General features: G+C 41.6%; 1 protein-coding gene across 1 annotated transcript in view; it reads right to left on the bottom strand.

The window, feature by feature from the left end:
- MYO3B (myosin IIIB) overlaps nt 1–14,451 on the bottom strand; it is a 265,479-nt gene that overhangs the window by 67,425 nt on the left and 183,603 nt on the right. Inside the window, exons 28-30 of the mRNA XM_078854729.1 lie at nt 14,047–14,158; nt 12,784–12,946; nt 11,975–12,055 (exon numbers count right to left, since the gene is read on the bottom strand). Coding sequence (XP_078710855.1) covers nt 11,975–12,055; nt 12,784–12,946; nt 14,047–14,158 — 356 coding nt within the window. The remainder of the gene's footprint in view (nt 1–11,974; nt 12,056–12,783; nt 12,947–14,046; nt 14,159–14,451) is intronic.

Below are 14,451 nucleotides of genomic sequence, written 5' to 3'. Positions count from 1 at the left end.
AGGCTGTGCCTCCCCAAACCGCGTGGCCCTGCCCCCTATCTGACCCCCACCTACTTCCTGCCCCTGACTGACCCCTCAGAACCCCCAACCCATCCAACCCCCCCTGCTCCCTGTCCCCTGACTGCCCCCTGAGACCCTCTGCCCCTTATCCAACCCCCCAGCCCCGGCCCGGCCCTCTTAACACGCCACTCTGAGCAGCGTGTCGGAGCCAGACACGCTGCCACCATAGGTGCCAACTCCGGGGCTGGAGCACCCATGGAGAAAAGTTGGTGGGTGCAGAGCACCCACCGGCAGCTCCACCCCTCCAGCTCACCTCCGCTCCACCTCTGCCTCCTCTCCTGAGTGCGCTGCCGCCATTCCGCTTCTCCCCCCTGCCTCCCAGGCTTGCGGAAGCCTGGGAGGGAGGGGGATGAGGGGAAATGCTTTACTGCGTTATATCCGAATTTGTGTTATATTGGATCGCGTTATATCGGGTAGAGGTGTATATATAATATAGTCTTGTCAGGTTAAAAAAATTTCCCTGGAACCTAACCCCCCCTATTTACATTAATTCTTATGGAGAAATTGGATTTGTTTCACATCGGTTAGCTGAAAGTCGCATTTTTCAGGAACATAACTACACCGTTAAGCGAGGCGTTACTGTATCAAGTACATTCCTGCATAACAGATGGATGGGCAATGTACTCCCATTAGCAACTTAGTGTTCTATCCAGCCCAGATTTGCCTCAATGCCTGCTGGTCCCTGAAGCTTCATGAGCCTGAGGGGCTATATAGCTGTGAAAAATACTACCTAATCCAAGAAAACACATCTACCTGGAAAGCAGAAAGTAATTCCAAAAATAGCCTGATGTAGGGTGGGAAAATAGTCAGCCTGGGATGGGCCTATCTATCAGAGAGGCAAGGTAATATCTTTTACTGGACCAACTTCTGTTGGTGAGAGAGAGAAGCTTTCAGGCTTACACCGAGCTCTTCTTTGGGTCTGGGAAACGTACTCAGCATGACACACATGGTGACAGCTGATTTTTACCACCACCAGCAGGCAGCTGAAGGGATCACTGTGCCACTACCAGCATGACTGAGATGGCGGCAAGAGAGTCCCACTGGAGTACCTTGCTAGGGTAGGGAGCTGCACCCTGCTGGTGCAGTTATGGATGGTGAGTTATGGATTTCCACAGGGAGAGAGGACCAGCATGCAGACAAAGTTGGGGTGGTAAGTTGTACAGAGCTCATTTTCATGAACTCTCCCTTTGCCTGAATGCACTGCAACAAGCTTTTATTTCTTCTTTTTGCCCTTGTTCATTGGACCAAACCTTTCCCTTCCATAAATCAGATTGCTGCACTAAAGAGCATCTGTAGCGTTCTTGGCTTGCATGGCCCAGGAGTATACATGTGGTTGTACCTGGTTAGAATCTTTTAATGACACAGATTGTAACATTTAGTACAAATTATTCAATCTAAACCAATCACTAAGTTATCATTGAATTTAACTGAACTGAATTTTATGAGTACAAGCAGAGAAATCAGAAGTATGGGTTTGGAGATTTCAAAGGTCACCTCTTTTTAAAACTATTACTCCATGGAATAATGCAGTCTGCTTAAAGTCAAGTAAGTCATCAGTTTTCTCAGAGAGCTCTCTTAAGAGGTGTAGCAGGCTCTTGCTGTACCGCTAACTGGGAAGTATATATTCCAGAGAGAACCCAGAACTGTCATTCCTTGGGCCAGAGGGACAAAGATGTGTCAAAGAGGGGTTCCTACCCCAGTGAATAATCAATGCAATGTCATGGATGGCAGCTATAGAAGAGTAAGCAGCCTCCTACAGTTCCAGCTGAAGGTAAGATACATGAGGACAACTGGGTGGAGCGAATCAGCTGGTAGAGCTTGGAGTGAGAAAGGTTAAAAATCCTGCTCTCTCAGCAAAGAGGTAGGAACCAGGGTGAAGATTTGCTGTACTCCTAGGCTCTCTGAAGGGGACTTACCGACCTGCCTTTTACTGTTATGGTCTCTACCTTAGATATGCATGGAGCATTACAGACATAAAAGAAAACCATGTCCCTTCCTCAAGGAGCTTCCAATCTAGCAAATTTAGTCACCGGTATGTAGTCCAGTCCTGTGAAATGCTGAGCAGACTCAACTCTCACTGAAGTCAATGGGTGCTGAGTGTGCTGCTGAGAAATGTACAGGCCCACAATCTGGACAGATAATACAACAAACAAAGACATCAAACTCTGACAAGAGAGAGAACATTGAGATGACTAAACTGGTGGAGGGACTGGCCCGCTTACAGGTTTCTTGCTTACAGAATAACAGGATCCCAAAGAGATGGCTGAATGCTGAAGCAGGGTATTTGTTTTCAGAGCCTATTCCTTTCACCTTGTGTTGTATGGGATATGATTTTTGTGAAAATAATGGACACCAAAGGATTCAACTCACCAATGTTCTTCACAGCCAAAACTGGGGGCAGAGCAGTTGTCCACAGACTCAGTATCAGCCGGGTAACCATTGCTACTTTTCAATCTTGAATAATTTTTTCGAACAGTGTATCCTCTGAAAGCTAGACAGACGTAAGTATGAATAAGAGGAAGCTTCACAATCACTCCTAGTCAGAACTACCAGCTTCTCTTATACAGAACAGGCACCCTCCTGCTCAGAGCTGAGTGCTTTCAGTCTCTATTTAAATAAATGCAGGCCAAAGGCAGCCAGCACCTTGCAGAATTGGCTCCACTTTTAAAACACTGTAAAAATATTTAGGGCCTGATTTTCACTTACACTAAGGCCACTTTACACCATTCTGGTAGTGCAAACAAACTTAAAGTGAGAATAAATGTAATTAGTTAGTTTGATGAAAATCAGGCCCATGGTATATTAATTAAAACAGTAATAAAAAAGCCATTCCGTTTTACCCACAACTACCAGGATTAGAACGGATTAACATTTTTCAAAATTTGAAATTTTTACTTAATTTTTTGTCTAGGTTTAACAACAAAAGTCACAATTTTTTCTTCCCCTATTTTTCAACCAGTTGTAACCATAACAGAGCATTTTTGATATACATTAGGCTCAGTCATGTCAAATATCTTTACATGCCAAGAAATGTTTTGAAGTTATATCACCAACGCAAAAGCACACAAGTTAAGTAGGAGGTAAGAAACAATAAATTAGATAGGAAGCTTCTACTGCAGTGGAATGACAAAAAAAGTCAGTGGGTAAAATTTTCAAATGTGCTTAAGCCCCACTGAAAGTCTATAGGATTTTGGCACCTGAGTCAGTGAAGCACTTTTCAAAATTGAATCCAATATAAATTTGGGCTTCATTCTCTCTAGCATTGAGCAAAGATATTATAACTCCTGTATACAGTACAGGTAAAACCAGACCTTATAAATACAGTGTTGCATTTGAGAAGCAAGAAATTTAAGGAAATATTAATGTCACAAAGGAAAATAAAATCAAGGGTCTCCTTCTCTCCCCCAGGATCTATATCAAACACTGATTTATTTTAAAACATAAATAAAATGATTAAATGGCAGGAGGGGGTGAGGAAGGGATAGGTCGGGAGGGGGAGGGATACATCAGTGGTTTGAGCATTGGCCTGCTAAACCCAGAGTTGTGAGTTCAATCCTTGAGGGGGCCATTTACAGATCTGGGGCAAAAACTGGGGATTGGTCCTGCTTTGAGCAGGGGGTTGGACTGGATGACCTCCTGAGGTCCCTTCCAACCTTGATATTCTATTGTATGTGACATGAGGAAAGTACATACAACGGAATTTAAATACAATACCCACACAAAAATGATGATAACCTTCTACTGCACAATATATGAAGCATGGAAACAACACAGGGAAAGGATTGTTTGTCATGGACCACCAGGGTATAGTAAAAACTAATAGTATGATAACATGCAAAGGAGAATTTGGGATGAATATGAGGACACATCTCCCAGCGGTGGCCTCAATTAGGAAAGTATCTTTGCTTTAGGAAAGGCAGTTAAGCATCAGGTTCAGTCTGCAGAATTATTCCACAATGGAATAGGAGAAAGCCCCATCACCTGAGTTGTTGAAATCTATGCCCTGATGTTGCAATGACATCAGTGAGACTCTGTATGGGCATAGTGGATCCCAATGCAGGATCAGGCCCAAGAAATTTGAGAATATACTGAAGGGATTGATCCTGCACTGGCTAAACGATGTAGCAGGATGGAGAAGGGCCTGGATAACCTAAATATAGGAGGTCTGATGAGAAGACCTACAGGTCATTTCCATCTCTAATGCGTATGGTTTCTATAAAAACAGAAATGTGTGTTGATAACAGCTATTTTCCCCAGTATCAGAGGAGTAGCCATGTTAGTCTGTATCCACAAAAACAACGAGGAGTCCGGTGGCACCTTAAAGACTAACAGATTTATTTGGGCATAAGCTTTCGTGGGTAAAAAACTACACTTCTTCAGATGCAACATCTCCTCGTTGTTTTTATTTTTCCCACGGTGTTTTAAATTCCAGGACTACTAGGCACTGTCCACGCAAAGGAAGTCCCTGCCCTGTACAGTTTACACCTTAAAATCCTCACATTTTGGGATTATTCATGGAGTCTCATCTTTCAGTGTTTAACTACTCTTTTAAAAGCAGCCCACACTGATGTTATGTTGCATATTAATAAGTGTGTGTTAAAGAAAACAGAAAAATAGTCACCATAATCTCTTTTTAAGGGTTTCCTTAGGGAGAACTGTAACCAATCCCCTTCCTGTCTAGTTTAATCACAGGATAGCATTAACTACCTTCTCTTCAACCAGTGTTTCTCAAGAAAAATCTTTGTAGTTACATTTTTCTGTGCAATGCACGAAAATGAAAGCCACCTGAACTGCTTGAGTTGTGGTATGCAGTGCACCATAATAACCTAAATATTTCAGTGCCTTTGGGAGTTTTCAGAATTGCCAGTGTTAGAAGCAGCAAAAAATGCTTTTTAGTGAGATGTCATTATCTTTCACTTCATTTCCACTGAAATAAATAACCATTCTTTTGCAGAAAGAATGATAGAATTTGGGCCTGCTGAGGTGCTGTAAATACAGCATTCAGGTATCATGAGACTGAAGCACTTTCCTTCCTTAATAAGAAGACTGGAAAAGTCTGCCTACCAGGCAGAGAGGAGGCAAACATTCAGCTGCCTCATGTGATCAGCCTTCCAATCCTTAACTATCCCCTACTGACCAGACAAGAAGCCTACTCTGATGTTGGCTGCAAAGACAACTGGCCAGCAGCAGCTATCTCTACAGAGCTGAAATGTGCCAAATACTGGTCAGTCTATGGACAAGTTTAAATAAAAAGGAGCATTGAAAATAAACTAAAATAATAAAATGATGATAGCATCAGCAGGCTTGTTTTTCACCTTTTCTTAAGTCTGAACCTTTAGACTTTTTTTTCCTCATTACTACTATTTTAAAAAACAGAGTGTCACATTTCTTACAATGGCACCTTTTACCCTGTGGATACACTGGACTGCTCTTCAATTTTTTTTTAATGCAATGAAACAATTCAGGATTGTCCTTCATTCACTAAATAAATGGAGCTTGACTATATCTGATTTCACTGTAATAGGTTCCACTGTATTCCTTTGTTTTCATAAATATTTTAGAACTTAGCTTGTCTTTGATTAAACTCTATCAAAGGCTGGTTTCCTAGAATGCTTAGGTGCTGCAAGGTAACAGGTGTGCAATTCCTGATTCTCCTTTGACTCCTGGGATAACCTCAATAGCACGGCAGACCAGCATGTTTCCTAAAGGTTTCATTCAACATTCAGAGGAGTGTTTCGCTTCAGCATTTTTGAAATGGATCCATAATGTTTTCAAAGCAACATAGACACAGGGCATTCTACTGCGGGAGGCTGAGAGGTCAGGAAGCTGCTCCATCACAGCAATTTGCATTACTGACTATGGCTGGTTTTGACACTAAGCACTTGGCTCAAAGAGTGTGAAATTAGTAGACGCATGTTGCTAATGCCCCATGAACAATCATCACATCACTGAAGAAGAATGATTACCAGCTGTCACTTTATTTTCACCTTATGTATCTCTACCGCAAACTTCATAGCAACAGTATATTCAGTCCTGATCCTTACACGGCTAATGACAACAGGATTTGAGCTTGGAGCAAAATGGGATGTGAACTGCACATTATCACTCATATTAATAGTCATTTGGTGTTAAATATTATATGTGCCATGCATTTTGGATACTGATGCTCATACAAAATGAGTCTTCCCTCAGGTTCAGCGGGTAGCAAGTTGCAATTATTTTTACCTTCAGGACTCGGACTTGATGCTTTGCTGTTAAAGACTTTTATTCACAAAGAATTTACTGAGCCATATAGATTACACACAAAGCTGTTCAATTTTGGTCAGCAAAAAGTCCAGGCATTTTCCTGCTGATTCACATAGAGCAGTGTTTCCCAAACTTGGGACGCTGCTTGTGCAGGGAAAGCCCCTGGCGGGCCCGGCCAGTTTGTTTACCTGCCACATCCGCAGGTTCGGCCGATCGGGGCTCCCAGTGGCCACGGTTCACTGTGGCCAGCCAATGGGGGCTGTGGGAAGCGGCGGCCAGTACGTCCCTCGGCCTGCACCACTTCCCGCAGCTCCCATTGGCCGGGAACAGCGAACCACGGCCAGTGGGAGCCGCGATTGGCCGAACTTGTGGATGCGGCAGGTAAACAAACCGTCCGGGCCCGCCAGGGGCTTTCCCTGCACAAGCGGCGTCCCAAATTTGGGAAACACTGGCATAGAGCATGTCATGCTACAATGGGCTGTTGAGCACAATGTAGAGAGCAATCAGGACAATCATAGATTGATGCATAAAACATATAGGCAGGAGGTACTAAACATTTTAAAGCAGCAAGAGAGGATTCATCCTTCTCAAGAAACATCTCTCTCTCTCTCATTCCTAACCATAAAAGAGTAGGTAAAACAGCTACTTACATAGACGGACACTTTCAAACCCTAATCCCATTTACAGTAAAAAACAAGAATTACTGTGCCCTTGGACATGCAAACTAGTCACTTGTTGAAGGGATGATACCATAATATCGTGGTACTTTATAGGCCCAATTTTCAAACTTGGGTTCCCAAGTAAGACCTCCGACTTCCTCATTTGTCTTCTCAAATAAGCACTTCCAGAGTTTAAGTGCCAAAATTTGAGAGGGTTTGGACACTATGATCCTCCACTTTTTTACACAACTTTTATGCCAGCCTAGTTATCCAGAGATGCCCATTGTCTCCTGTGGATCTCAGGAGGTTTGCAGGTTTACAACCTTAGGGTGCAAAACACTTCTCTCCCCCGCGCCGCCATTCCGTCAGTGGAAGAATGAATAGAAAACTGAGTTTCAACTTGTGGAATTTCTTTTCCCAGCATGTGTTCTCTCATAAAGGGGAGAACAGAGCCATAAATGTACTAGTAAGTATTAGCACCTTTTTTCCAGGGTTGCAAACAGGGCTTATGATGCTGCTGGGTATTATTATCTACACAAAGTGTTTTAGATTACTGGCTGTTATGGTAAAATCTGGAGTGCAAAAGCCTATGACAGCACCCAAAATTGTAACTGCTAATCTGAACCTCTTAAGTCTAGAAATCAGGCTGGACCAAGTAGGAATAGGTTTGCCAAGGAGTTCTGTCCTTTCCTGGCTCCAGCTGGGTCATGAAATAATGCAGGAATAGGCTGCCTGTCCAGTGAGCTTTCAGTGCTTTTCCGTTTACAGTCAAAACCAGGAAGTACAAATCTAATGGAAATGTAGATGCACTCATAGTGTATGTCTACATTTGGAGCTGAAGGTGTGATTCCTGAGCACTTTTGAAAATCCTAGCCATATACATTTTACATATATATTAACTTAATGTGAATCGTATGTAGTTCTCCCCAGTCCCAAAATTTTGTTCTTAGAAGGTTGTTAGTTAAGACTGTGAAATAGTTGGTGAGCAACATCACATGGTAAAAAGTTACAAGACAGAACTAGTTCATAGAGGGATTGTCTCATTTCTCTTTCCTCCTGAGCATCACAAAAAAGAACTTGAATCTTGAGTTCTCAGTAAAGAATTCCACAGTAAAATGTGGCATATGGTGAGTGCATGAGTGTGTGTCGGAGGAGGGGATGGTGGCTCAGTGGATTAATCATTTGCCTTTCACCTCTAGAAGCAGAGTTTAAACTCAATCCTGACTAGAGTTGCAAGCGTATTCCAGATGGCTAAAGAGGCCTTAATTAACATGAGTTCAGTGATGTCACCTCAGATCTAAGTGAATTGCATGCACCACTCATTTGGCATTTTGGCAGTGTCTGCTCACAAATGAAACAGAGATTAAAATCCACTCAAGTCTTTGGAGAGAGCTGTCACTTGACATGGAAATCCACGCTATAGTGACTGGGAATGGAGTAAAAACAAACAAAATTACCATTATAATTGAATTTACTTGGTTTTAATTCTAATTAATAAAACATGGTGATACAAATATAGCTACAGATCCAAAGCTGGTGTAAATCAGCATCGTTCCACTGAAATCAAACAATGGCAATCCATTGATTTACACCAGCTGTGAATCTGGGTCAATGTAATGTTAAAATTATTTCAACAAAGTGATTTTTTCCTTGTTCTAGGCTTTAAACAAAGCAATACAAACCACAGCACAAAGAAATAACAGTACTTCATTTTTGTTTGAGCAACTCAATTCTTTCACAATACGTTTGCCTTCTCTGTGAGGTAGAAAATTGTTATGATCCATCCATGTTTTACTGATTGGGAAACTGAGACACAGTTAGGTGGGTAAGGTTTTGCCTACACTGGGGATTTTAGCTACCAGTGTAAATACACTGATGTAACTCACATTGTGTGAACCACTATTGTAGATGTACTGAACTGCTTAAATTCATAAACATTTTACCTATTAGCAAGGGGTTTTTTCCACCCCCAAATAATGACTTAGTTTTGGTGTAATATTATACACACAGGAAATGTATCTTCATGAATACTTGGGTTTTTTAAAAATTTGTTTTTTCTTCCAACATTTCCATCAATGGATAGTGAACTGGTTGGGCCCACTGAGATCTCCAGACCAACAGCTCATGTATTTGAAAGGCATCTGTTTATTTTTAAAATGCAAATGTAGCCTACCTCAAAGACTGACTTCACGAAATGAACAATCTGAACAAGTCAAGAGGTTTTCAATCAGAAGCTGTGTTCCTCCTTTCTATCAGGCTGTGCTCACTTGCTGTCAAAACCACTTAAACAATATCCTGGAATCTGAATGAAGTCCCCCCACAATTAAAATGAGCAGGATAATCCTGTGAGAATTATTCAGGCAAATCATTTTTCACACAGTTTAAACTAATGATAAGGTCATTTACAAAAGAAATCACTGCCTTTGAAATGTTGACTTGTAGACAGAGGACTGCCTGGAGCAGGGCCATAGATAACAGTGAAGACTGGCTTCCTAACACCACCCTTGCAGTCTTTGGAACTGATTCCAATGAAGAGAAGGCCCAATAAGGTTAATACCCCCTACTTTGATCTCTGTCAAAGCGTACCAGCAAGAATTAATTTACATTTCAGATGAAAAAGGTTGACAGCATGAAAAGGCATCTTGTTTCTGGTATGTGAATGTGCTGTAATAGATCGGGAATTCTGAAAGGAAGTTCTGAGGAAGCTAAAGGGATAAGCTGCACTGCTGCTTTTATTGGGAAGGAGATGAAAGGAAAACAAATTTCAATATGTGCTGTTCTGTAGAAACATGTAAGCCAAATGCTTCCAAAATTTCAAGGACTGTTTTATTTTGGTATATATACTTTAATTATGCGGTTTTACAAATGCCTGACCAGCAAACACAAGTACTGTATCTCTGTGATCTAAATTGCTCATTCTTTAAAATAATGTTAAAATGACCACATTTCTTTTTCTTGAAATGCTGTCCTTTATCTGTACTTACATTGTAAGCTCTTCAGTGTGGAGATTATGTCTATTTGCCTGTTCAGCACCACACACTTTTATGGTGGCATGGGAGTAACAATAGTAATAGACAGTCTATTTTAAAACCCAGATAATGGTCACACTTTGCAATTATTTGCTCAGCCTTGAAACACAGAAAGACTAATCTGCAGAGATAAACAAAATGTTTAGAAAGAAGTTTCAATTAGAGAGTCCTAGATATAGATTTCCTAAGGCAGAGAGTCACACACACTGAAGTTTGATTTTCTGAAATAAATGATTATGCACCATAAATTCTAAAGCTGTACCAAAGATGGGAATAGCTGTAAAGCATGATTAACACGAAGGTGCGCTGTGTCACTCTGAACTCTGTAGTCCTAATGCACATACATCCAATCTGATCAACACAATGATCAATGGTTTAGCAATGGGCATACATATTCTGCATGCCCAGGACCTCTACATGGAATTCTAAGGCAAAATGCTGCCTAGCACCCTCCAGGGCCAGGTGTTGTACCACATTGCCTTCCTATGTGCTGTGCCAAATGACTACTTTAAGAACTGGTAATAGTGCAGACTGAAGGGTCATCTGTGACCTAGCCTTTCTTTCCCCCTGTACTGCACGGGCTGTTGGGTTGGCTGGGAAATTGAAGTGCAGGCATCCAAATGTAAATGTAATAATGATTTCCAAAAAGAGCATTACTGTCAAGAGTCAATGCTTTAAAATACATCTAAAGATGGATTCCCTGTATGAAGAACTGGTACTCTGTGTTAAAACGAGAACAATGGAAGATAACAGCACAGGGGTGGGGAGCAAGTAGAGCATATGATTATCCAGTCACTTGGTGTTTGCTGTAACTTGGAAAAACCTTCCCGTTCAATAGCTCCCAATTTCCTTGAACATACAGCATATTGCCCTAGAGCAAGGCACATGGTATTTTATGAACATACAGAATAATGTGTATAAAGAGCCTTGCCCTAAAAGAAACATACATTGCCTTTCTAATACTACAGCCAGAATTGTATTATTTTGCCTTCCTCTTAAAGTCATAGTGATGCTGACTCTCAAGGAACAGGGTTGGGGACAGGAAGGAAGTTGTTGGATTTATAATGAAAATGGCTTGTCAATAACATTTTAGTTTTATGTTCAGAAGTGAGAGAACATTCAGCAGAAAATCTTTTCTTTCAGTTTAACTATCATCTGAGAAAAACAGAACTCAGAGGTAACAGAAGTCACATAATTATAGTAAAAGCAATGACTGGACTGAAATGTGGAGCACAGGTTTCTCTGTTGGTACATCTGCTATGGCTCTTTTTAGATCTGCTACAGAACGACTTCACCCTTGGTTGTAGGGAACAATGGCATACACAGGTGTGGTACATCATCCCTAGTTTGCTTCATGTTGGCTGCATTTGAAACTATAGCCTCTCTGCTACTGACTTCAGTAGGTTGGATCTTATAGTTTCAGTGCCCTATGACCTCTTGCTCTCTACTAGAGACCTGCACCAGCCCGCAGGCCTGTTCCTTCAATAATCTCTTTCCAGTTTATCCAAATTCATATTGATATGCGTGCATTGAAGCCTGGCAGGGAATCGGAGGCTTGGCCCATGCTGGGAAAATCCACAGCAATTAAGAATAAAACCTGGCAATCTGCCAATATTAGGGATAACCACAAAGCCAGAGAGATGGCATGTCCAGTGGCTATCATCCACACTTTAAGCAAAACGATTCTAGTGCTTCACACCAACTCTACACATGGTTAATACACATTGATTCTCTGAGCCCAGATGGATCCCTGAGAATTCATTCAATGGCTTTTAATCAGCATGTTTTGCTTTCAAAAATGTACTCACCATAAAAGCTCCAAAGTCCTGTCACTGGTGACATTTGATATTGAAGAACACATGATCAGAAGCAGTACTTTCTGATTGCTTTTGTTTGGGCTGTTTACATTTCTCTCAGCTATAAATACTGACATGAAGTTATCCATAGCAAAGTAGTCTGTGGAAATAATGTTTTAATTACCTGCTTGAATATGTATAGCAGCAACAGTTCTTCTGTTCCTTATTTCCTTGTACTTCCTGCGAGTTTCATATCCTCTCCAGGCTAAAAATACAAACCCATGTGTTGGGAATTACGGTACAGTTCTTTAAGGAAGTGTTATAGAGTCAGAGATGTGCCTAATCTTTCATCCTCCTGCCATAACCACCCCCTCCCACTACCTCTTCCTCACCCACCCACCAGTTGAACTCTGGGCTCAAGACTGGAGTCTAAGCATCTCCACAACTTCAAACACATCTCCAGTCTTCCAAATTTTAATTGTCTACATGTGCTCTCTGATGTCACAAAGTCAAGCAAAGACTGAGGTGCAGAATCATTGGAGGTCAAAGTTCAATGCAAACAACTGCATCCCTCTAACACCGCACCTCCCAAAAAATACATCAACAGAGTGAAGCATGATAAACTACTACTAATCAACCTTCCCAGCCCATGGCAGTATTTATGTTATTTGGAATGCAGAGGTACATGCAAAAAGGAGACTGTAGCTATTGCATCTCTTCTGTGTGCTGCACATTAGTGGAGAAACACTGAACAACACTCTTCCTTTGTTACAGGCATAGTCTATAATAATAAAACATTTAAACAAAGACATCAGTGATTACTAAACTGATAACTTAGAAATTAATCTGTAATGTTGGTATCAGTTAGCTGGAGGGGGAAAGCACCACATATTATTTTGATTTCACAGCAAACCATTGAGAAAATGAATAGATAATTTGCAGGCAATTTAAAATGCCAAGATTGTGCATGAAATAAGGAATATGAATGTTTACCTGACTGAATGGTGACGGCACTATTTTCTCTTCTCTCTTTGATTCTCCTATATCTCCTAGCTCCAAGCCACCCCTTGGTATAGGCCTGCATTACCACCACCCTGCCTATAACTTCTCGCAGCAGCAAATTTAACTGCTCTATGTGGTAATACTTTAGAAACACCTGAAATGGAACAACAGGTTCAGCATTACATGTAAGCAGCAGAATAAAATCTTTTATACTGCCTCCTCATTAGTATTATTTCAATCTACATTACAGCATCATTGCTAGAAAAAGCTGCTAACTCTTATAGCTAGAATTTCAGAAACCATGTGGTAGAATATATGTTTTTAGTTTATTGCACTAATTACAATCAGCCATTACAATGCAAGTCACACAATTATCCCCGTTACCCCCAAGTAAATCACTGGTGACAGCTTGGTCAGAATGCTGCATTTCTGTATCAGCAATGTTTAAATATAGCTTTTCAAGCTATAGCTGATTTGTGGTAACATTTTCAATAATGGTCTCTTTCATTAATATGGCATTACACTGAAAATCTGGTGGGAGTCCTTAGGATAAACATTAGCACAAAGCGGTCCTCATGATAATGATAAGAGGGGAGAAGGGTGAGTTTATAAATACAGTATTGTATCCTAATTCAGGGGCCAAATCCTAAGAGCCCCTATTCAGGAAACTCCCTTTGGCTTACTTCTAAGGAATGAGTAAGCAATTTCAGGATTTGACCCCATATTTTGCAAAATCGGTCACACCATTTTAAACTATGAACAAAGGCTGCTACTAAAATAGCCCAAAGCATCTCATCTGAAAGGCTGGACCACTTCTGCAAACAGATACTGGCCTAAAGTGGTTCACAGATAGCAAAGGCTAAATGGTGGCATTAAGCCACAACCTACAGTAGGGAGGATTGTGGAGGAGCCCCACACCAGCAGGCACTACTGGAGGCACCGTGCCCCAGGTGCACCCAGGGGTGGTGCGGGTACTATGCCACCTTTGGGAGAGGATTCTATGTGCATCTCTCCTTATACAGGCTAGGCAGGAAAGGGGCAAGGCATTCCCTCAATCTAGGGAGGCTAGCACTTGCAGCTACACTAGCCTGAAGCAGCAGTCAGCGTGCAGGAGCAGTGGACATTCCTTGCACCCTCTCCCTTTCCCATCACATCCACAAAGGGAAGAATGAGCCACAGCTTCATTAAACCACTCATTTGACATGCCTCGCTGCAGAGAGGACACCCCTGGAGAAAACCAGAAACATGCCCTACCTTTGTTTTCCCAAGAACCCAATTGTCTAGTTTCGATTTCTCCAAAATAGCAATACAGCTTTCTCTGGTACCAAGAGGGGTCTGATGTGCCTTGAAAGCCAGGTAATAATACCTACAAACCCCAAAGAACAAAGAAAGAGCAAGTTAATTGCTACATAAACACACTTGGATTGCAACAGGAAATTATTATACTCCCGCCAAAGAAGTACTTTGAGTATTGTGGGCAAGATCCTCAGCCCTACTAAGTCCCAAGACCCCTTTCCACTAATACGGTGGAAAAAGGGGATTAAAATCCTAAATGGGCAGCTGAGGATACGCCCGGCAAAGGGAAATCTTTGAACCAATATTGCCGCCACCTATTCTATCCTTGGGTACACAAGGAAGGGGCTGTGGCTAGAGTATACT

This window comes from Lepidochelys kempii, chromosome 11 (genome assembly GCF_965140285.1).
Source record: "Lepidochelys kempii isolate rLepKem1 chromosome 11, rLepKem1.hap1, whole genome shotgun sequence".
NCBI classification, from domain to species: domain Eukaryota; kingdom Metazoa; phylum Chordata; order Testudines; family Cheloniidae; genus Lepidochelys; species Lepidochelys kempii.
Note: the sequence above shows the minus strand (reverse complement) of the source record. Positions and strands in the feature narration are given on the sequence as shown.